Here is a 22,885-nt window from a genome sequence, read left to right on the forward strand (position 1 = left end):
CTAAAGCAAGAGGAATTAACTCACTTTTCACTCCTGAGAAAAAGAAATGCAAACCTAAATTTTCACACATTAATACAGCAGACTTTTCATAGGGAGGAAGAATGAGTCAATGCACAGAGCACTGCTGGGCTCTAGGATCTGTCCTGGGATAAGTTTAGAACAAAGGCCAGCCTCTCAAAGAACTTAGGAGTCCCTTCTCTGCCCCAGAGACTCGGTCAGACTCAAGGCATGGATTTGGGGCTCTGGGAGAGGTCCAGTAAGGTCAGTGGCTGTATGGTTGAAGGGAATTTGCTCAGTTCATGAAAGTATTGGGCATGATTCTGTATCTAGCCCTGATGGACCTTGGTCTAAAACCAACAAATGAAATAAGAACAATTGGTACAGAAAGCTCCTACAGTGTTCAACTTCATCGAGCTTGCCTAGCCCCCCAATAGAATTTGTTATTAAAGCATCAAAATCATTCATGGCACTTTATTATAACAGAAATTGAAAAATGCTTTCAGGTGGGCCTATTGCTCCTTTCCCACCACTGTACCTATACATCCAGCCGGGAAAACCTCAAGCCAAAAGGCACATGCTTGTAGTTGCTATCCAGCATGCCACCCCCTTGGGCCTTAGTGAAAGTGAAATGACCAATTGAGTTAAAACAATGCTATGCATAAACAAACTTGTAGCAGGCAACACTAGAGAAAGCAACATGATGAAGAGCTAGCTCATGGCCATTTGGGACTTTAAGGTAAAACTATGCCTCTTGCTGAATTTGCTTACATAAAACAGCTGCACTGCCTTGCTAGACATACTGAAACCATTGCAGCTGCATTAGGAGCCACAGAACGTAGGTTTCAGTTGCTAAAGCCTGCTTTTAGCAGGTTTTTTGGGTTTGTTTGTTTTTTTTTTTAATTTCAGCAAAGGTTATAAGCTTGCTAACACCTGCACGCAAATATTGCACTTATTCTCTCATTTCTCTCCCCAACCAACTTCCCATGCATATCATCTGCTTTTGCTTCCTGTAAATACAAGACAGATTAAAGCATGAGGTAGGGCTCATATCCCCCTCCATTCCTAGAAGACTCAGAGCTGTAGGAAAAAAAAAAAGGGGGGGGGGGGGGAACACTATCATATAGTAACAACTTTTATATTAAGGGGGTTAACAGAAACCACACTAAACCCCTTCCCTTAGCACATTAAGTGTATATATTCACTTAGCTAGAAATCTTACTTCCATGAATGTCATCCAATAGACAACTATGATATCTTGTATATGCCCAGAAATTTATAGCACATTAAATATTAATATAAAACCACTAGTAAAAGCCATTATTCTGAAAGTGTTAATAAATATACTGGTGCAGAAACAGTGACATGCTCCGCTATTAACTAGAGCAGCAGCTCGGAGCTCCTAGGCTGGCCCTTTAGACTCACCCAGCAAGGTTGGTTGTCAGCATAGCCACACTAAACTAGGCATGATATTTTGATAGATAGAAGAGTACCTTTGTCTAGATTTGATCACTCCAGCTAACAGATTCAGCCCCCCAGCTAACCCACCTTTACTGCCTCCTCTCCTTCCCACAGAGTTCAGTCTCCACGCGACTGTTTTGAGCTGTGAATTGCAGCAAGAATACGAGTAGAGCAGCAGTTGTAGGTTAGCAAAGTGCTAGGCCTGGCCCCCCAGGTTGTCACAATAGGGCAGGGGTCAGGCTGAGCACAGGTCTAGCCACAGTACAATCTCCATGCTAGATGAAAACAGCTTTTTTGGATAGCAGGACACAGTCCAAAGACAAAGAAAGAACCACCACAGGCAAAACATTTATTTATTGTCGATATCTTTAAAAAGAAAAGCACACACAGGATGCATCACAGCAGATGAGTAAGCCACACCTATGAAAAGTCTCTCCTACCGTAAAATTCTCAAGTTCAAAGAAGAGAAGCCTCTGAAAATCAGGAATAGGGAGGGAGGCTAATTCAGGTTTATGGCAGGCTCCAAGGAGCAGGTTTACATTCGAATCAAGGGCGGGTCATTATGAGATAAACTTCCCCCTGTGCAGTTTTGAATTGAGCTTGGGGCAGGCAGGGCTCCCAGTGGTCACTTTACACAGGGAGCCTGGCCTGTGATGGGATATATAAAAGGACCCCCCAATACCTGTACATTTTTCATTGGCACGGTTTCTCCTCCTCTCTCCTTCCCAACCCATTTTAGCTCAATGTCAGTATTGACTTTGAAAATGTTGGTTCAGAGCAGGTGGCAGTTTACCCGAGCCCGCATTCACTTTATTTATACACAGCTTGTATGGAGGTTGTGTGACTATTTTGGGGGTGGGGGTTTAAAACCGCAGAGCTGCCAGGCATAGTGGAGGGTCTGCCACAGCTGGGCTATGACTGGGAAGGACTGAGGAGGTGGAGTGACAGCAGCAGGGTAGTTAGAAAGGGGGCAGGCTGCCGTGGAAGCTGGTTAAAGGGATGGGTGGTACTGCTGGCACTGCCCAAAGCTTAGCCTGTGGTGGGATGGGATAACAGAAGTTGCTTTAAGGTGGTAATTTGCAAATGGGGGCTGGTTGTCTTGGACAGTTGTCAATAAACCACAGCCTTATTTAACCCAGTGTGCTACTGTTTGCCTCTTTTGACAGGTGCTTTATCAAACCTAACGACAGACCCCCATTCTGTAGAGGAAAAGGTTGGGGAACTTTTTTTTTTTTTTTAATACACATTTCTACCAATCCAAACCCCTGTGAGATAAGTACAAACCCCTTCTGACCCCCTACAGCCTACTTAATGGTGAGATTCTAACCTTGGAGGCAGTACAGCCACTTGCATAGATCAATGAGTGCAACGGTGGAACAAGGACTCTTCTGAAACCACAGACCAGGTTCAAGCATGAGAGGCACATTGTTTCCAAACAAGGCACCAGTTTGTACATGCTGAGCTCAAGCCTGCAGCATTTGATTTATTGAGAGAGTGTAAGCACAGATACAGGACCCCCCACAAAATACTTCATCTGCTACTAACCAGAATGTCAAATCATCTATGCACATTAGACCCTGATCTTCTTTGGTTTACAAGTTGAACAGGCCCTGATCACAGTCAGATAACAAGAGGCCAAAGTGTTTAACCACCACTGGCACGGACCAAGCTCACTTATTCTTAAATAGGAAAGGACCTTACCCTGTAAAGGATTCAATTGAATCTGTGCATTTTTCTAGGACTACATTGAAGACCTGTTAAAAATCTTAGCAGGACCTAGTCTTACCGTGCAAATATTCCTTGCTGCCAAAAGTACAGCTCCTGCACCAGTGTGCTAGGGGTGGAGAAGCTCAGGCTTTTGGATTTCTATATTAGACAGCCAGCGAGCAGTACCTTTAACCATGTAAATTAAGTGCATGTACCTTTTTACAGACATCTCGTGGGCAGCAGCATTCAATGCACAATATTACAGATCACAGCAGCAAAAAAAATTCCCTATTAGATGTGTGCCCCTGTTAGGGAGTGTGTTTGATATGTACACTTCCAAGCTAAACTGTAGCCCTGCCCCCACCCTTCATGAATAGCCCTTTGGATAAGTTGTGTGCACAAGTTGTGATTAGCTAGGGGGATTATTTGAACAGCAGGTTTTGTGCAGCTAACTTAAGTTATCCACATCCAGCCTTTGGAGCGCGGCCTGTTTTTGACTGCATTTTCCTAGTAAACTTAGTACTGAAAATATATGAAGCCCTTTGCAAGCAGGTGGCCAGAGTACAAATTAGATCGATGCAATCCAAACGTTTTCCCCACATACCCAGCTTGGGTTGAGTCTACTGTGAAGGGAACAGCACACAAGCAGCCTGCATTTTGTATATGATTTCCATTGATAATACACAAACAAAATGCTTGCAACATTCTTATTTTCAGTAGTTTCTTGTCATTGGGTGAATGCAGTACAGGGGTACAGTGCAGATCTTGCACAGAATTGATATAGAAATGGGGAGACAACAGCTATATTCAAATCCCATATAGGCCATAGCCAGGTGTTTCCACATCATTGGGGTGCAGCTAGAAGGAATCAGAAGGCAATGGGGTCAGGATGAAAGCAGACATGAGGCATCACTGCCAGTTTACTCAGCCCAGCACAGAGGCAGCTGGCATTGGCTTAGGCTGCGTGGACCTAGAGGGTGATAGGTAGAAACAGTGGCTTGGATGGAGGTATTAGGTTTAAGCAAGGAGAGTGTCCGATATGGAAGGTGAGAGGACAGGAAGAGGGGAGGATGGGGTACTAGAAAGAGCTTGGGAAGGGGGTGAGGAGCAAGTACTAAATATAGAGGTTAAGCCTCAAGGAATGCATGCAAAGGAAGTTAGGCTTGATCAGCCTCATGAGAGGCTTCTATGAAAACTAAAAAGTCATGGGATAGGAGGCGATGTCCTTTCATGGATTACAAGCTGGTTAAAAGACAGGAAACAGAGTAGGAATAAATGGTCACTTTTCTCAGTGGAAAAGGGTAAACAGTGGAGTGCCTCAGGGATCTGTACTTGGACCGGTGCTTTTCAATAATACAAAATTATTCAGAGTAGTTAAATCACAAGCAGACTGATACATTGCAGGAGGACCTTGCAAGACTTGAAGATTGGGCATCCAAATGGCAGATGAAATTTAATGTGGACAAGTGCAAGGTGTTGCATATAGGGAAAAATAACCGTTGCTGTAGTTACACGATGTTAGGTTCCATATTAGGAGCTACCACCCAGGAAAAAGATCTAGGCATCATAGTGGATAATACTTTAAAATCATCAGCTCAGTGTGCTGCAGCAGTCAAAAAAAGCAAATAGAATGTTAGGAATTATTAGGAAGGGAATGGTTAATAGAACAGAAAGTCATAATGCCATCGCTCCATGGTGAGACCACACCTTGAATACTGTGTACAATTCTGGTCGCCACATCTCAAAAAAGATATAGTTGCGATGGAGAAAGTACAGAGAAGGGCAACCAAAATGATGAAGGGGATGGAACAGCTTCCCTATGAGGAAAGGCTGAATAGGTTAGGGCTGTTCAGCTTGGAGAAGAGACAGCTGAGGGGGGATATGATAGAGGTCTTTAAGATCATGAGATGTCTTGAATGAGTAGATGTGACTCAGTTATTTTCACTTTCGAATAATAGAAGGACTAGGGGGCATTCCATGAAGTTAGCAAGTAGCACATTTAAAACTAATCAGAGAAAATTCTCTCTCACTCAACGCACAATAAAGCTCTGGAATTTGCTGCCAGAGGATGTGGTTAGTGCAGTTAGTGTAGCTGGGTTCAAAAAAGGTTTGGATAAGTTCTTGGAGGAGAAGTCCATTAATGGCTATTAATTTTACTTAGGGAACAGCCACTGCTATTAATTGCATCAGTAGTATGGGATCTTCTTAGTGTTTGGGTAATTGCCAGGTTCTTGTGGCCTCTGTTGGAAACAGGATGCTGGGCTTGATGGACCCTTGGGTCTGACCCAGCATGGCAATTTCTTATGTTCTCTTTCCCCCTGACCTATGTGGAAGAGAGCAAAAAGGAATCAGACTGGAACTAGGGGTGGGGGGAGTTAGGGTAGAGTGAAAGGGGTTAGGCTAAGGGATTAGAGAATGGCTCATAAGGCTGTCCCTTTTATTGGTACTGTATTGTTCATGGAATTCTAAACAAAGAGTCTTAACTTTGACTAAACTATCTAACAAGTTTATATTGTGTTATTTTGACTAGGTATGCAGAAGTTGTAGCTTTCCTACACAGAATTCCCCCCCAAAATAAAACAAATCCTGCAAATGCACTTAAGACTGGTCTTATGTAATGACTTCTTGCTCCCCACTCCTCCAACACTTGGTCTTGAAGTGTACTACTGAACATGAATACTGCCCCTGCCTAGAATGAAAAAGTGACAGGGTAAAACATATTCCTTTCAATGAATTGCAGAATATGGACCTTCTTGAATCAATGTTCTCTAGACCTTTACACACACCTGAATGACTACAGGTTTCACAGAGACCTCCAGCGATGAAGCCATGTTGTTAACATGCATTGTTGAAAATATGTATAACAGCAACTGGTTCCACTGCATTTTACTGCTGTTTTCACTTCTGGGAAAGAATTTACTTTGCAATTGCATCACTGTCCTAACACACTGGAAGCAAAAACCTTGTACATGATGAGAGCTTCTAACCCCTTTGTCTTTGTGAAATGACAACTGAACCTTGTTCCAGATACCTAGTACCATAGTAGATAAACATATCCTCATCTTTTTATTTAAAAATGCTAATAGTGTACTATATGGTCTGTAGAACACAATAGTTTTAGTGCCAGTTTTGTGAGCTGGACTAGAAACCAGACTTAAGCTCTGGTTTTCTTCCTACAAGTCCCATCCATTTTATATCAGTGCATATTATAGACATTGCTGAAATGTTTGCTTTAAAATTTTAAAGTCACTTCAACCCCATAATTAAAAGGTGCAAGAAGCTTAAGACCTTTTCAAATCTGATCTCTCCTTTTATGGATCAGACACTGCTTTGTAACTATTGTAAGAAACAGAATGATCTGAACACAATGAGTACATGCACGTAGAAAATAGAATACAAAGTTTAGTCAGTTTAGTTAAAATAAATCTTTATTCAAACGAAGTCAGTCACTTTATGACGTTAACTTTTTTTTTCCAGACAAAAGAAAAGTAAACCCATCTTGGTTTAAGAAACATGTCTACTGGTAACACTAATTCAAAGATAGCAAGACCACTCTTCAACCTGTCCCTCCCATGTACACCACATAGGCTGCATACCATAATTAAAAACCTTATTCAGTAATAACTGTCCCATTGTGGATGATATGCCAAACCTATATACCCTTTGCGTAAAGATTTAAGTCATTCCTTAGTTGGTGCCCAAGACATTGGTGCTCGACCCTACCTGCTTAAGAGATTAGGTTCATCTGCAAATGGCTCAATTAGGGCAACCTATTTGTTATATGAAAAATTAAACATACCATATGGATAACCTCCAACTAGACACCTGCAGCATTGAGATTGATGTAGCACTGACTTTTGTCAATTCTTACTCAACTGGTCCCCAGGCAAGATAAAACCCCTCATATTCCCAACTGAAGTTGTACTCTGCCTTCCATCCAAGACTAGCTGGAGTGTACCAACTTTAAACAACATTTTACACTTATCCATCATATGGATAAAGTCCAAAGTGCTTTGTGTTTGTAGCAAGTTACTCTACAGAAAACATTTCTGCTTCTAAAATTCAACCTTGCCATCCACTTAGAGTTTATTTTTACAGCTTTAGAAAATGAGTATTGGGCACTTTTAACATGTTTTGAACATTAACTACTGCAATTTTGAGAATACTGTTTTAAGGCTGTTTGGTCTCACGCACAAGTGCATAAGGAAGCTTATAAAGCTGTCCCTGCCTGAGCTAGATGACAAACATTCCTTATCAGTACAATACAGTCTGACCCAATGCGGCAAGGCACAACCCCTTCAGAAAGAGGGCTCTCTGACCTGAAAGAGGCACAGGGCAGCGAACCTTCCTGATTTTTTGGCTGAAGTACTACATTCTGTCATCAGGACAGTTTACATTGCCTTGATTTGGAATTTTCTATTGAATATGAATTTAAGTGATTGATTAAATCCTTTGTATATCTATTGAAAAATTGAAAGTGTTGAGGCATGACTAGCTGGGTACAACACATGAATGCCCATCAAAATACCAGAGAAAGGCACACACACTTAGAGTAGGACTTGATCTTTAGCCCACACTCTTGCTAAACTCTAGCCAGTAACAGAACAGATGTGAAGTGAACATCTGGCCAGAATGTGACATCTGAAAAAATAAATTCTGAGCTTCAACTCTTAGAGCCATAGGAAAGAGTTTTCAGATAAAAGGTTAATAATTTGAACTTATCCTAGCGGGAATCAGTGGCCCCTTGTGGCAGTTCACTATTATGCTACCATGTAGAGCAACCAAAGGAGCGCCATGTTGTGGAGCAACATACCATGATGGGCTCAAGCAATCTTGCAGCTACTGAGCATAGCGAGCTACTGGGAGACAGTTCTTAAATCTTGCTGTCCCATCAGGCTTGTAAGCAGACAATAGCTGGATGGGGATAAGCTTTGAGCTATTCTGGAAGGTAGCTCAGGTTCACCATGGGCTGCCAAGTATAATATGGGCCCCAGCTGAGCCAGGCACATGATTACCCCAGCTTTTCTTTCAATTGTCCATCAATTAAAATGTAAAAAAAGTCTCTTCCTTCCCATGCATCGCTAGGACAACAGATCAATATCCATCCTAGTTGGCTGCAGCATAAGGATCCCTTTTTGAATCCAGCTCCTATTTATATTTGGACAATGCCCGTGCTCACCTTCCCAGCCTGTAGAACTTCTCCTGCCCTTCACTCTTATTTTTTCAGTTGTTGATATACCACTGTTGGTTGCATTTTGTTTTCAGTCTACATGCCATTTTGACACAGCAAGCAAGGTACCTGAGCAGGAAGCATAAACTTTGATTTGGAGTTTCTTGGGGTTATCTAGTGCTGTAGGGTCTGGGTTTAGCCCTGCGGGTGACTGGCTCCTTGCTAGCTTGGCAGGGGCATATGGTCAAGTGGCCTAGTTTGCTGGGCAGTGGCAGTTGACCTACCAGGGTCCAATATGTTGGGAGTGTTTTCTGTAGATAATATGTAATGATTATGTTTGGCTTGAGTATTTGTTTGCATTAAAGCTGTGGCCTTTGACCTTCCAAACTTGTGCTTATATACAGTTATTTGTGAGAAGTGGGGTGAGAGGTGAGTCCTGGATGTCTTCATATTATAGGTAGGAAGAATTTTAGTTATTTATGTGAGGGTGAGAGGTGAGTCCCAGATGTTTTCATATTATAGGTAGGAAGTACCTGACATAGGAGAGTTTTCCCAATTATGTTAAGAGTCCATAAATGGACAGCTAAGCCTCAGACTCTCCTTTGAATATACACCACCTGTTGTATGCACCTTTGTCACAGAGCTAAAGGAAAAAGATGAATTACCTACTTCTCCTAGATGTTACATTCTGCACAGTAAGGTCAATCCTGAAAAAAAATGTGTGGGGGGATAAACTATATATAACTACGACATTTGACCCTGAAACAGTTGATGAGGTACCTACAGTCAGGATAGGCAGACCTGTTTCTAACAGCAGCAACTTAAAGCCACACTGAATGGTTGAGAGTGATTGAGACAGTTAGCTTTTAGTTTCAAATTTCAGAATTAGGCACCTGCTAGACACTACTTTGCTACACCAGCGAAGACTATATAGCTAGTGCCATGAGTCAGGTACCTGGGCAGAAACTGGAGCAAACCTGTTTCTAACCCTAAAGAAATAGAGATTGGACTTGCTGACTACAGAAAACAGGTAGAGGAAGCTTGTCTTGTAAGGCGGGGGGGGGGGGGGGGGGGGGGAACCATTTTCTTGGCTCAGTACTTTATACTGGGGAAGCTAAGGATTTTATAAGTATATTTCCATTACACAAAAGGATAATGGCAAATACGCTGTATGCTTAATACATGACCACTAGAATGTTTCCATTATGTCAAAAGGCAGATTAAAGTCCAGTTTTCCAAAGAGAAAAACCCAACTGTCCAAGTTGGCTCAATTCCCTTCTAAAGTGCAAAGCATGACAACACTATTATAAGTAAGGGAGTGCCTGGAACAGAAGCATATTTAAAAAAAAAGTCAACCTCTAAAAAAAACTAAAATAAATAGCAACTTTAGATCCTTGAGATACCAAAACATTTTACTACCAGAAGGGTCAAACTAAAGAGTGGGAGCTCTAAGCAGTATATTATCAGAAGTCAAAGTGCACTAGCACCACTGATGCCCTCATTGGTAAAGCTGCACTTTAAGCCAATAGCACCCATAAAGCAATAAAGAACTGAAGACATGTATAAATGAAATACATGGCCCACCACTATTTCCAGACATGTCCTACTCTTACTGTAGAAATCTATCAAAGGCCACTACAGACATCCAACAGTCAAACTTTTGATAGAGGCATCTTTGAAATAAAGTACCACCATCCTGCTAGAAGACTTCTAATGTCTGCATTCAAAAAGCATCTTAAAGGCAGTTTGTGATATTGGTGAATGGCTAGAACACAAGATAATGTGAATCATGCAATTAGCTTAATGTGTTTACTCTAAATGACCCCCAAATAAGTGAACTCTTTCTCCAGAAAAATATTCAATTGAAGGGTCATGCTAACTCAGGTTACAAGGGAAGGCAAACATTTGCAATATATTCTTATTGCCAGAATGCCACTAAAACTTCCCTACCAAAATACTGGTGTTAAACACAAAACTGACAAGATAAAAAGGCCATCCTTAAAATGCTTTAGCATCCAGCATATTTCCTCTCCCCTTTAAGGCATCAAAAAGCATTTAGTGTACTTCTAGAAATGGACTTCAAGGTCTGGGAACAAAAAATTCTCATTACAGTGACATGGGCATACCAATATTTTTCAGACATGCAAGGGCATATTAACTATGGTTTATTAAAATGTTACTTTTACAGGCTTATTTTTCTAGAAAACTAACAGTGTGGGTCATGCATCTGAATATGGAAGGTGACATCCAGAAGATCTTTAATGGTCCATAATGTCCTAGAGTAAATGTATAGTTCTTTAGGTATATAGAAATCTGCCCTATGATCACAGCAAAAAAGATGCTAGATCTATGCATTCTATGTCTGTGTGGAATGAGGAATGGGGCTTGTGCAAGTAGAAACTTACAAGAATACAAAATGTAAACCCTGAAGTCAAAGCTTACTACACTAGTCCCCTCATGCAGTAAAAGTTAGATTAAACTCAGATTTATCACTAAATGGGCTTGCATTGTAATTTCTACAACATGTAGGTTGGTTACAGAAGAAAGCTGCAAGTAAAACCAGCATTTGCTTCTGTGGATAAGGCACAGGTTGATGAGATCAATGCCCAACTGTAAACTAGCAAGCACAACAAATCTTGTCCCCAGAGCCCTACAAGCAAGACTGCCTTTGGTTTGGCACAAAGGATTTAGTAAAATTTGAGTCTAGCTGGAATGCAACTAGCCAAGAAACATACCGGTTCAAGCCTATGCTAGTGTTTGAAGAGTCTAGGATGTTGAAGTTATAACCCCTTGAATTACAAGAACTTAAGTTACTCCCCATATGCAGTTCTGTACATGGTATCTTGTCTAGCCTTCTCACTTTGCATGGAATTATGCCAGCTCATATGAAAAAGGAGCAAGAGACTTCATGTGCCAGAGCAAGCTCAAAGTCCTCTGTTGAGATTTTAGCCAGAGCATTAGCCTACAGGCTGTGCACCAAGTCAGGAAAGACTAGCTTGCTTCAGGTCTTGTAACGACACAAACTATGCACAGTGATGACCATGTGAAACTGCAAATGCCAGCGTTGTCCTGGTAGAAGAGTGCAATTCCAGAACAAGAGCCGAAAGCTATGGTAGATGCCTTTGGTAACAAACTCACTGAGTGTTTGCACCCTTTATAGTAATTGAGAAATGGCCTTCAATTGTCCCACAAACAAAACCCCATTTGGTAACCACAAGATGGACTTGGAACAAAAGGTTGAGGGAGATTTTTCACATCATTCAGTAGGTTAATGCATGGCATTTTGCTAGTCTTGAAAGGCAAGTCTCAACAAAAAAGAAAAAATAGTTTCCTTAGAAGAAAAAAGGCTACTAGTACTTAAGAATTTTTTTTTTAACCTATCCACAATTTTTTTTTATTTTTTAATTCGTTTTAATTTTCTCAGCTATAAAGTTTAACATTCCTACAGGTGAAAAATTGAACAAAAGTTGTACTTGTGAAGACCAGTACTTTTTGCAAACCTATTTCTATCCTGATCAAGAGGGGGAATTAACACAAAAACCCCTTCAGGCATCTTAGCAGAGTTAAATTTCTTTCTAGCAAGAATGGCCTTCAATGACATTCAAAAAGCCCTAGAAGGTTCATTGAAGAGTCCAGCTGCTAGCCAGACTTCTAGACCCCCCCTCAATACAAAAAAAAAAATACAAAGCCACTATAGGCTGAGAAAAACCAAGTTGACCATTTTTACCTAGAACTTTCAGACAGTAGCCAGCATGCTCCTAAACCCAGAAGCTAAGACGTGCATGGTGTGTGTAGACAAACAAGTGACACTGGCTACTGCCCTTTCCTGCTCCCTGATACACAAGGAACCAAATTCACTTCCAACACAGAGGGAAAAACCCCACAAAAATAATACACACAACTAACTTTGGAGTGACTTCATTTTGTGTCCCAGGCTGCAAAACTTCAGGATATTAAGTAATTCTGCAGCTCCTCTCACATCTCAGCAGACAGGCCTTAATACTGATTGGCATCTGATTATTCTTAATGCTGCCCTTCTTGAATGACATACAATTTATAAATAAAAGGACAGTGAACCAAAGGCAGAGAACCCCCAAGTCAGCCGGACACCACTTTCTCTGAGCTCAGATTTTGAGAGCCTCAAGACCTAGGTTAGTACATGTCTAACTGCATGGCAGCCAAGTTGGATAGGACTGGCTGTATGGAACGGCAGCACTGGCAATGTAATAATTGCTGAAGTTTGCATTGCTGACGTAGGGGGCTGGCTGATAGTAGCATGTAACATTTGTGGCATTCGGGATGATGTTCTGTTCTGCCAGCACCCGCAGAGCAAGGAGAGAAATGAGATTCAGGGTCTGCCTCCGCTCATGCCCCATGAGGCAAACTGTGCTCTCATTGATGACCCTGCGCAAAATCATGAGGTAGTCATACTTGCTCTTCTCCTCCCCAATGAAGTGGTTCTGGAGGTAGCTCTCCAGCTTTCGCTGCTGTTCCAAGATGTCAGAGAAGTCTATGAAAAAACGGGAGCACATATAACGCTCCAGTGATTTGATCTCCTCTTTATCCAGTGGCTTAAAGTCCCGAACTAGAAGGTTGCTGTACTTCATAAGACCCCCACCTCTGATCTCCTCAGGGTTCTTAGTTGCTATCAGTTTGTTCCGAAGGTGATCCAAAGCAGCTTCAAAGTCACCATATACACTTTCCCCTATCACGGTGGGATGGAAATGCTCCGACATGGGGTTTTCTGAACAGTCATAGTAAAAGAGCAAGGAGTCCAGTATTATCTGGAAAGAGTCAACGCTGAACTCAAACTGACGCCGAATTGAATTCACAAACTTGAGCTCTACGTTTCTCCCATCTTTGTTAGACAGGGATATCAAACTCCAGTGGTCAGAGTCTGTGCACACTTTCACCAGCTTCTGAACATAGGCCTCTTTTAGAGTTAACCGACTGATTTTCTCTTTGTTCACACCCTCTGGTAAAAAGTTCAAGAGTGACCCCAAGACAACATCTCGGACCAGCTGGAATTCTGCCTCAGTGCGGAGGTCCACCTTAAAGATTAGATCAAGGTCCTTATAGCCCAAGCCATTGTCCTTCACCAAGACATGACTGGCAGCAGAGCCATTGAGTCTAACATCACGGATGTTGATGCCTTCTGCCTCCAAGCAGTTGCGTACAATTTGCACTATGTCCTTTAGTGTAATCTCCAGGGTAGGAAAGTTGCCCCGGCCATGGACTGGGACAATCTCTGTCAGGACCTCATTCAAGCGGCTGACCTGATCCCAGTTCAGGACGCTGCAGGACTTGCAATTACTTTCACAGCTACTGCTGTCCGCCATATTGTTTTGTGTTTCACAACTAGGAAGGGAGAGAAAAAAAAAGGTTAAGTTTTTTTTACCTTGGGATAAGCTTCAACATTCTACAATGTTGATAAAACCAGGAAGTGATTCTGATGTTCGTGACCAATCCCAGAGAAGTATAGCAGTGGAAATCTGGGCAGTCTACCTATGCAATTGCACCCATGGACTCTAGCCAGAACTGTACAGCCTGCTACATCAAATACAGCTGAATGCATCGTAAATCTATGGCCAACAAGGATTTCCAGTGATGTGCTGGAGGGAGTCCAGCAAGCTCCCATCAGCCCCTTGTAAAAGTTTACAAGATAGAGATATACACCCTTCCAGTGTAACAAAGTTTCATCATCTTGTGCTTTAATACTTTTAGACTCCAGTTACAGTATATGGCATGGGTAGGGTCCCTTGAGTAGGATGGGCTATCACAGACACCAGCAGGGTGTAAGATTTGAAGAGCTGCCAGACTTGCAAGGATCAGTATGTACATAAAATAAACATGCAGGAGTCTCACAGACTTCACATTTTAAACTTATCAGTTTTGCAAAGTTGATGCACATCAGTTAAAGTTGTACAAGAAGTGGAATGGCTATAAGCCTACCAAAAAGAGAATAGCTGCTTCTGTTAGCAACAATCCTTTAAAGGAAAAAAAAAAAAAAAGAGACAGGTCTTGAGAATAAGGCAGAGCTGGCAATATCCCCACGATAAGGAAACTGGGAAATGGCTTTGCAACTGGTGTAATTGAGTTAGCAATCAGGAGCTCAGTCTTCAAATTGTTTCCACACATTGTACTTCCCTTTGCCTCTGCTACTTTAGACAAAACTCTTTGGAGGAGAAAGCTTGCCTCTATAGTAGTTGCACTGCATCTTTAGGGCAGGGGTGCTCAAACCAGTCCTACAGGCCCCCTCCAGCCAGTCTTTCAGGATATCCGCAATTAATATGAATGAGAAATATTTGCATTCACAGGAGGTAGTACATGCAAATAAGTCTCATACATATTCATTAGGGACATCCTGAAATTCCAACTGGCTGGGGGGGGTGCCCTATAGGACCAGTTTCAGCACCTGCTTTAGGGCACTAAGGTCCATAGTCAGAGATGTGTCAAGCCTTTGCTAGACAAATCACAAGATTTGAATTTCTTGCCACACCAAATGTCACCAATTTATCCTGGTTAAAAAAAACCCCACACCTTACCCAGATAGATTGAGGCATTCTGGGGGCAGTGCTAATTTATAAAGATGCCACCAACATTCAGCATTATCTGGGCAGGTCTGGCTGTGCCAGGGCACCATCCTAAAGTAATTTAGATAACCTCCAAGTTACACAGAGCACATCTTTATTCAGTTGGCAGAATGCAGCCAGTATCTGGGTAGTTCATCCACTCCCTATGCTGATTGTTACACACAGCTATTTGAATGCTGAAAAAAAGTTCTTTGGTAAGTTGTTTTCCCTGATGCAAGCATTTAGGATGCCAAAATATGGGCCCGGGCCGGTTGGGCATTACATTCTGAATATAGCTTTGGGTACAGTGATTAATCTAGAGCCATGTATTTTTTCGCTTTTGGCTTTGAGGGAATATTGAATTTATTTGTATAGGGCTTTGAACCAGCAAATGAGTTTGCGGTGCCTTTTTCTGACACCATCTGTAGCCCATTGCAAGGCAAGAGACAGATCGTACTTTGCACTTGATTTCTCATGCTGTGTTCGTTTTGAGATTTGCTTTTCATATCGATGATTTTGTGATGTTTTGTGGAACCTGGGTGTGTATTTGCTAGATTTGTTGAAGGTTCCTGCTCATTTGTTTGTTTGAGAAAAAAAAAAAAAACCTCCCAGGCCAGTCCAATGGCTCAGGAGTCAAGTGCTGTGCCCTGCCATGTGGAAGGTCCCTGACTCAATCAGGGTCAGCGAGTCATGGCCATTGCTTAAGGGTGACCCCTGGTGACCACACTAGGTTTGACAGAATGGGGATTATAGACTAGGTACAAAATGCTCAGGTAGTAACAACTGAAGGCTCAAGGCAGCAGATCCGAGCCTTGGTTCTGACTGAGCTGGAAGTACAAAGGAAGAGGAAACTGAAGAGTCAAAAATAAAACTCCACAAAGCATTTTTGTATGTTTGTTTTTGTGAATCTGAAGAACGAGGAAGAGGTACCCCCTGTCTCCATAGGTCAATACTTAATATAAAAGTTAAGCTAGCATTAAATGATTAAAAAATGTGTAGTTTCACATGGATAAAATCCAAGGCAACTTCAATAAGAAGAACTTTTAAAAATTGAAATAATGTACAATTGGGAACATACAAAGCCCCTAGTCACCACTTCTACTAAAGTAGATTCTAATCAGAGCTAACTAATTTAAGGGCATGCTACACAATATATACTGAACTTTCTGTAAATCCTAAACTGAGATTGCCCGTGTACACCCCCTCATCACACAACAGATCTGACAGTTTCAGCATATATAAAAGCCTTGTCCCCTTCCCAATATTTAGATAGCCTGCTAGTGCAGTAGCCAGTCCTAGAGAAAGCCAGTCTTCAACACCACCTCCACTCTTAGATGTATGAAGAGACCTGCAGGGCATGCGCACACCCACTTTTTATGGTGACCCTTTCACAGATACATTAAAACTTGTCAAGGCTAAAGATATCCTTGAGGATAGGTGCAAGACACAGATGCCAATCTGCAAATATGAGCAGAGAGCCAGAAGGCAGCCAGATTAACTGGATGTACAAAACAGGGCTATCCCTTGGGGGTGGGAGCAGGGAACAGAACTAAATTGGGGCAATTACCCCTGAGTCCCACCATGGTAGACCCACCCATAGCAGCATAGTTCCAGCCCTATGACCTGATGCAGGTCATCACCTCCTTACCAATAAGGCCAAGGACAAAAGACAATGCTGCCACCCACTCTGATGCAGCCCAAACAGAGCCAAACTGCCATTGCAAGCAGCTGCAGTGTAACCCTACCCACCCCTGCCCCATAACTGGGGCAGAATGTTGGGGCCCTCTGCTCATTGATTTGCTCTGGACCCAGTAACAGATTTAAGATTTTGGAACTCATGGTGGCACCCCTTTGAAGCTGTGCTGGCACACTGCTCTAAAGTGGGAGTGGCAACTCCCAAGGTTTGATACTCTAGGAGTTTGTCTATGCTTAAATGTGGGCCTTGTACTCCCATCTACAAACAGCCATGAAAGGCTTAAAAGTACAACTAAAGCCCTATCATCCTGCTTGCACAGGAAATAGTCCATGCCGGTGAACTGAATACACACTCCCTCCCTTTTCTTTAAGATGGAGATTAGAATTCTGTTGAAACTGTTTTTGATAGTGCCTGTGACTTTCACCTAGCACTCAGGGTGATGCCATAAAGAAGAGTACATGTTTCCTGGCACACAGAAGCAGTATTAAAAAAAAAAAATAGAGTTATGCTGCTAGATGTCAGTAGGTTGAGTGCTGGATAACTGGGCTTTCACATATGGCCTTCACTCATTGTTACCAGCAAAGCAAACAGGGAGTTCACGAGAACTAGTTCAATCACACAAATGCAAGCTCCTACTCCATTAATTGCTGGCTGAATTTGAATACACAGTACAGTTTCCTCATAGCTGGCCCTGACTGTCAGGAGTTTAACTCTTAACAGGTTCCAAAGAAGGCCGTTAGTAAGATGAACTGATAACATTCTGGAGAGCTATCAGCTTTTCCTCAAGAAATTATAGAGACTTAATAGAAGTAACTAAAACATTAGCTGAAAGCTTATAGAAAAAAAAATGTATAACATTCTGATTTTAGCATGCATGTCGAAGTTCACACCCCTGAACCCTGGCATACTAAAATGATTAGTTATGCTTGATAATGTATTCTGGTATCTGATCAGACTAAGCAAGTGCCTTTGAGATCATTCTCCCTGTCCAATGCTCAAAAGGATCAATTGGGGTAAACTCAAACTCCTTATTCAAGACCAGTGTATTATGTTTGGGCAAATAACCAGGAGACCCAGTAATGTCAGCACCCATATTATACTAAAGAGGTGCTCCTTTTAGTGATAGCTGAAAACCTAGGACTCCATCTCCTTCCATCCCTTCATCCCCCTTTTTTTTATCCACTTACCTTGCTGTGCTCAGTTTCTACTGATCTAACGGTACAGTCAAGCTAAGCTGATGTTTTAGGACCTTGGGAACAGATTTCATTCTAAAACTGCCTTTGTGCTCCGTCATCCAAGTAACAGGGCCTGAAGCCGCGCTACTAGCACATCGTGCAAGGCTCCATCAACCAAATGAGCACCAGATTTGGAAAACAGTGGCAAACTCCCAAACCACTTTCTTCACTGAATGGTGAAGCAAATTACAAAAAAAAGCTACAAAAATATACTATGCTACTTATAACAATTCTATTCCTATCGGTTTATATCTAGAAGTGCTCAATATGCACAAAGTTTTACTTTTACTAAGTTTGTATTCAGTATCGCCTGTGTCAAACACTAAACACCTGGGATGTTCATCTCCTCTTATGGGATCATTTTATGGCAAGCTGAATCCAATGTATATACACACACACAATTGCAAACTACTAGTTGCTAATTATATAAAATTTTGAAAGCTATTTTTTGTAGGTAATGCATACTGTTTCAGCTAACCTAAAAGATCGTGTGGCGTGTGTACTGGAGGAACAGTTCATTAGATAACAGATGACTAGAGCGCCCCACTGGTCCATCCAGTCTGTCCACTTATTCCAAGCCATACTGCCAAAGATTATCCTCACTAACCGTATTACCACCTGTGGCATACCACTCCTTGAGTTTTACGCCACCCTCCTGGATAAGCGAGCCTGCATATTATGTAGGATACATAATCATATTTGACAGCTTTATAGAAGTTTGCTTTTTGATTTAAAAGATGTCAGTGATTTTTTTTCAGTCCAGCAAAGAAAACCAGCTCACCCACATATCCCATGTACTCAGTCTTGGCTCTTCAGTGCTGATCTTTAGAAGTAAAACTTCACAATACATGAGAATGCAAATGACGACTTAATTTCATATCGTCTCAGGAGCGCACTCCACCAGTTTAGAAAAAGAACTGCCAATTGTGTATTCCTTTAAAAATGTTCTGCTTAACTATTCAAGCATATCCCAGATCAAAGCAAGAGGGTTTAGGATTAGACTGACCCATATAATGTGCAATGTCACTTGTAACATATGGAGAAGTAAATTGTGAATCTTGCTAGCATGAAATCTGGGGAGTATTTTTTTTTGTAGATGTCACATCATAAGCTGTCTTCAGCTACTATGAGAAAGTCAGAGACTAATTCAAATAAAAATGTTTCATGGTGCCTAGTTATGACTACAAACCAATGGCATGGCAGCTTTTTTAAATATGACATCACAACAATGCACTCAGATCTCCTTGAGATGGCCAAACTGGCCCAGTCCCTTATAGAAAAGGAAATGAAGTAATAGTGACTAATTGCAAGGGGGCAAAAGAAGCGACATAGGGGTGAATGGGTGCTCTGAGTGCCATTGGAATCAAACTGGATTACTAGTTCAAATGTGAATGGGACAGCTGGGCCAGTGTCCCTTAGGAAGCCAGGCTAAAAGTTAGTTTAAGAGAAACCTAACTCATTTATTTCAGCAAACAAAATGTTTAGCAGGTTTGAGGCTTATCTTCCAGAACCTCCTAGGATATGCAGTATATGCTTTCAATAAAACACTTTACCTGGCAGATTGTAATCTAGGCCATGCTACTCCAAAGGTCAAGTCTCATACAGAAGGTCAACCATAACCCTTATCTAATTGGACATCCCACTGAACTGAAGTGTATTGCTCAATTAGTTAGCAAGTTTGTTTAATTACGGAAAAAAATGTTTATCTCAAGAAAGACTGAAGGTTATATGCTGGAAGGGTTATATGCTGGAAGGGTCCATCAACTAAACATCCTTCTCTGTTTCTTGTCTGGGTCAAGACAAGAAACAGAAGGAAATATGAAGTAAAACCTGAACCCAGCAAGTATCAGCTTAGTTTCAAGTTATGTTTTCCTAGTAAATTATGGGGAGAATTGTATAAAAGTGTTTCTAGCAAATCCAGGGAAAACCTGAGCATATCAAATGCTGTCTGACTATCTGCAAGATACATATTTTGCCAAAAAGTTGCACACAAAACCCTTGAAGGTGAAGGTTTGCCAAATCGGTTCAAACATCTGTAACCAGAAAACATTAGACCTTACAGCATGCCCCTACCAGAGACTTCCTAGAACTATAAGAGATTATAACAAACTGTTTCAGAACAGATGCTTAAAGCCTACTGCTGCTTTCTTGAGATGATCAAAAATGTGTCTTCTAAGTACTGCCATAATTAAGCAAAAAAATACAAAGGAGAATTCTCACCCAAGGAGGCATATTAGAGAAAGGAAAGGAAGAAGTGTGAGGGGGAAGGCAGAAAGTTCAACCTTGGAAATAAAGCTTAGCAAGCATAACACTAGAAGCTTGAACCCAGGATGTAAAATGCAAAAAAAAAATAAAAAAATCCCAAACACTATCTGGCTTTTATCTGGTGCTTCTGATTGTAGCCAAGTACAGTAGCATTTGAACAGTTTCTACAAGTAAACTATCACACCAGTGGTAAAAAGCTTAATATTAGATTCTGTTGCTATTTCTGAGCCCCAAGGGTCAGGCATGATCTTGCGAAAATGCTCACAGGAAAGCTTATTAAAATATCCTTCGGCAACAGATTAAAGAGATTTAAGGATAACTATATAAAAAAGAAAAAATAAGCTTACTCTGATTTATAAGAGGCAGATTTATACGCCGCCTCACAAGAGTGTAATCCAGGTTCAGCACCTAAAGAAAAAAAAAAAAAGAGCCACTTTTCAAGCGAAGAACAAAAGTGTACAATCTCTGCTGATCAAGCCGGAGCCCAAGTTCCGCCTGCAAACGTACAGCAGCAGCAGTGCAAGCAGTCAGGGTGCCTACAGTTACACCCGGGGAAGGGCTGCAGCGCGGCTCCGCTGCTTTCTACGCGGGGCGAAAGCGCAGTTCTGCAGGGCGCCGAGAGCTGGTTCGCTATTTATAGCCCGGGCCAGCGGGCGGGGGTGGGGACGAGAAAGCAAGCCCCAGCGCTTCACTGGGTGTCACCGCCGCCAGCAGCGCGGAGGGAGAATTAACCGGCGAGAGAGGTCACCTCGGCCACAGGGGCCCCCGGGTTACTGGCAGCCACCGCCCCCCCCGCGGAGACACGCGCCACCCAGAGCTCACCTCAGCGTTACAAAGGACGGCAGGGGGGGGGGGGGGGGAAGAAAGAGTTCCTGCTTCACAGTAGCGCCCCGGCACCCCCACCGGAGGAGAGAGAACGACACCAACCACCGCGGCACCCAGGGACTGAAGGAGGGCGCAAGCCCCACCGCCGCCGCCGCTTTTATCGGCAGCCTGACGCTTCACGCCGCGCGCGCGCGCCCCGGCGTATGTCTCCGCCGCGGCCTAGCTCGCCCCTGTCCCCGCCCCCTCACCTCGGGCACCAGGCAAGCGCGAGCTACCTCCAACGCGCACCCTGCCCCCCGCCCCCCCTTCCCTCCCCCCAATTTATTCGCAGCGCGGCTCAAACTCGGGAACTGCCCGGGCTGAGTTTTGGAAGGGGCGGCGACGGCGGTTTCTGCGCCACGCCGGAAGGCGCTCCCGGCCTCTGATTGGTTGCCTTCCCTGAATGGTTGCTAAGGGACTAGTAAATAATGGGCGGGCCGTACGAATGGCACGTGGGTTGGATTTAAAGGGTCAGCGTCCGCTCCTCTGTTGAAGGGGGCAGGGACCCTTGCCTCTAAAATTGACCTATTTCATAGCACCGTGCAATGTGCAAACCTGACATTAGTAAACAGGGCCTTATAAATGTCTCTCTGAAAGGGCTCTGGCAGTGGGAAATACCCATATCCAAATCAATGCTGGATTATAGCAATAGTTCTCAACCCAGTCCTTGGGTTTTATTAGTTATTATTATTAGTCCTTTTTATGTTAATTGTACATTGCTTTGTTCTATATTTGTAATTAATTGTCATAAATCAAGAAATATTACACATAAACATACCTAGTCATGTTTTCAGCATATCCACAGTGAATATGTATGAGAGATCTGCATAATTGTACAGAGTTGTATGCAAATCTCTCGCATATATGTTTATTTATTTATTATTTATTTATTTTTAATTTTTATATACCGGTGTTCCTGTATAAAATACATATCGCACCGGTTTACAGAGAACTGAACTGTCGCCTCAGGGGCGGATACATTGAAACGGTAATTGAAAACTGAAAACTTACAGAGAAACCAATGGGATGCACTTCGAAACATGATTAGCAAAAAGAAGTATAATTCAAAGCCTAACAATTCAAAACATATTTACAGTGGGGTTGGTGGACCAGTGTCTGTAAAGCTCTATTCATCGGCTCTTAGCTATCAGGGAAACGCTTGGCTAAACAGCCATGTCTTTAGCTTCTTTTTGAATACCACGAGGCAGGGTTCTTGGCGGAGGTCCGGAGGGAGCGTGTTCCAAAGTGAGGGGCCAGCTGTGGAAAGGGCGCGTTTCCTAAGTGAAGTTTTGGCAGGCTGGGTTTGTAGCATGTCCTTGTACGCTCTTCCGATGGGTCTCATGGTGGTGTGCCGCTGCAGTTGGAAAGTTAGGTTGAGGGGGGAGGTGTTGTGTAAGGCCTTATGGATCATCATGAGGGCTTTGGAGAGTATCCTGAATTTAATTGGCAGCCAGTGGAGGTTCTGGAGAATAGGGGTGATGTGTTCCCTTTTATTGGAGTTAGAGAGGATCCTGGCTGTCGCGTTCTAGACCATCTGAAGAGGTTTGATTGTGCTGGCGGGTAGGCCCAGGAGAAGTGAGCTGCAGTAATCCAGTTTCGGGAGGATGATAGATTGTAATACCAGGCGGAAATCTCGGAAGTGCAGAAGGGGTTTTTAATTTTTTTAATACTTGCAATACTTGGTGGTGTTGTTTACGAATTTGCTTAGGTTGAGTTGGTTGTCTAGTAGCACACCAAGGTCTCTTACATGCGTTGTGTGGTCGATGGATGTGATTATTGTGATAATCCTGAAAAACAGACTGGCTAGGTGTGTCCCATGGCCTGGGTTGAGAACCCCTGTATTATAGTGACATTGGTGATGTCATCAAGGGTAATTTTACTGGTAATGAGGTATCCATATTGCAGTAACTTGGGAGTG

At 42.5% G+C, this 22,885-nt stretch overlaps 1 protein-coding gene across 1 annotated transcript; it reads right to left on the reverse strand.

Annotated features, from left to right (window-relative positions):
* Positions 1-6,571: 6,571 nt before the first annotated feature.
* Positions 6,572-21,168, reverse strand: TENT5C (terminal nucleotidyltransferase 5C). Its single transcript, XM_029578574.1, has 3 exons — positions 20,926-21,168; positions 20,451-20,511; positions 6,572-13,693 (listed from the first exon to the last, which is right to left on the reverse strand). The coding sequence occupies exon 3, from the start codon at positions 13,672-13,674 to the stop codon at positions 12,499-12,501; it is 1,176 nt and encodes a 391-aa protein (XP_029434434.1). The 5' UTR covers positions 13,675-13,693; positions 20,451-20,511; positions 20,926-21,168; the 3' UTR covers positions 6,572-12,498.
* Between the last annotated feature and the right edge of the window lie 1,717 nt (positions 21,169-22,885).

Source organism: Rhinatrema bivittatum, chromosome 15, assembly GCF_901001135.1.
Source record: "Rhinatrema bivittatum chromosome 15, aRhiBiv1.1, whole genome shotgun sequence".
Taxonomy (NCBI): domain Eukaryota; kingdom Metazoa; phylum Chordata; class Amphibia; order Gymnophiona; family Rhinatrematidae; genus Rhinatrema; species Rhinatrema bivittatum.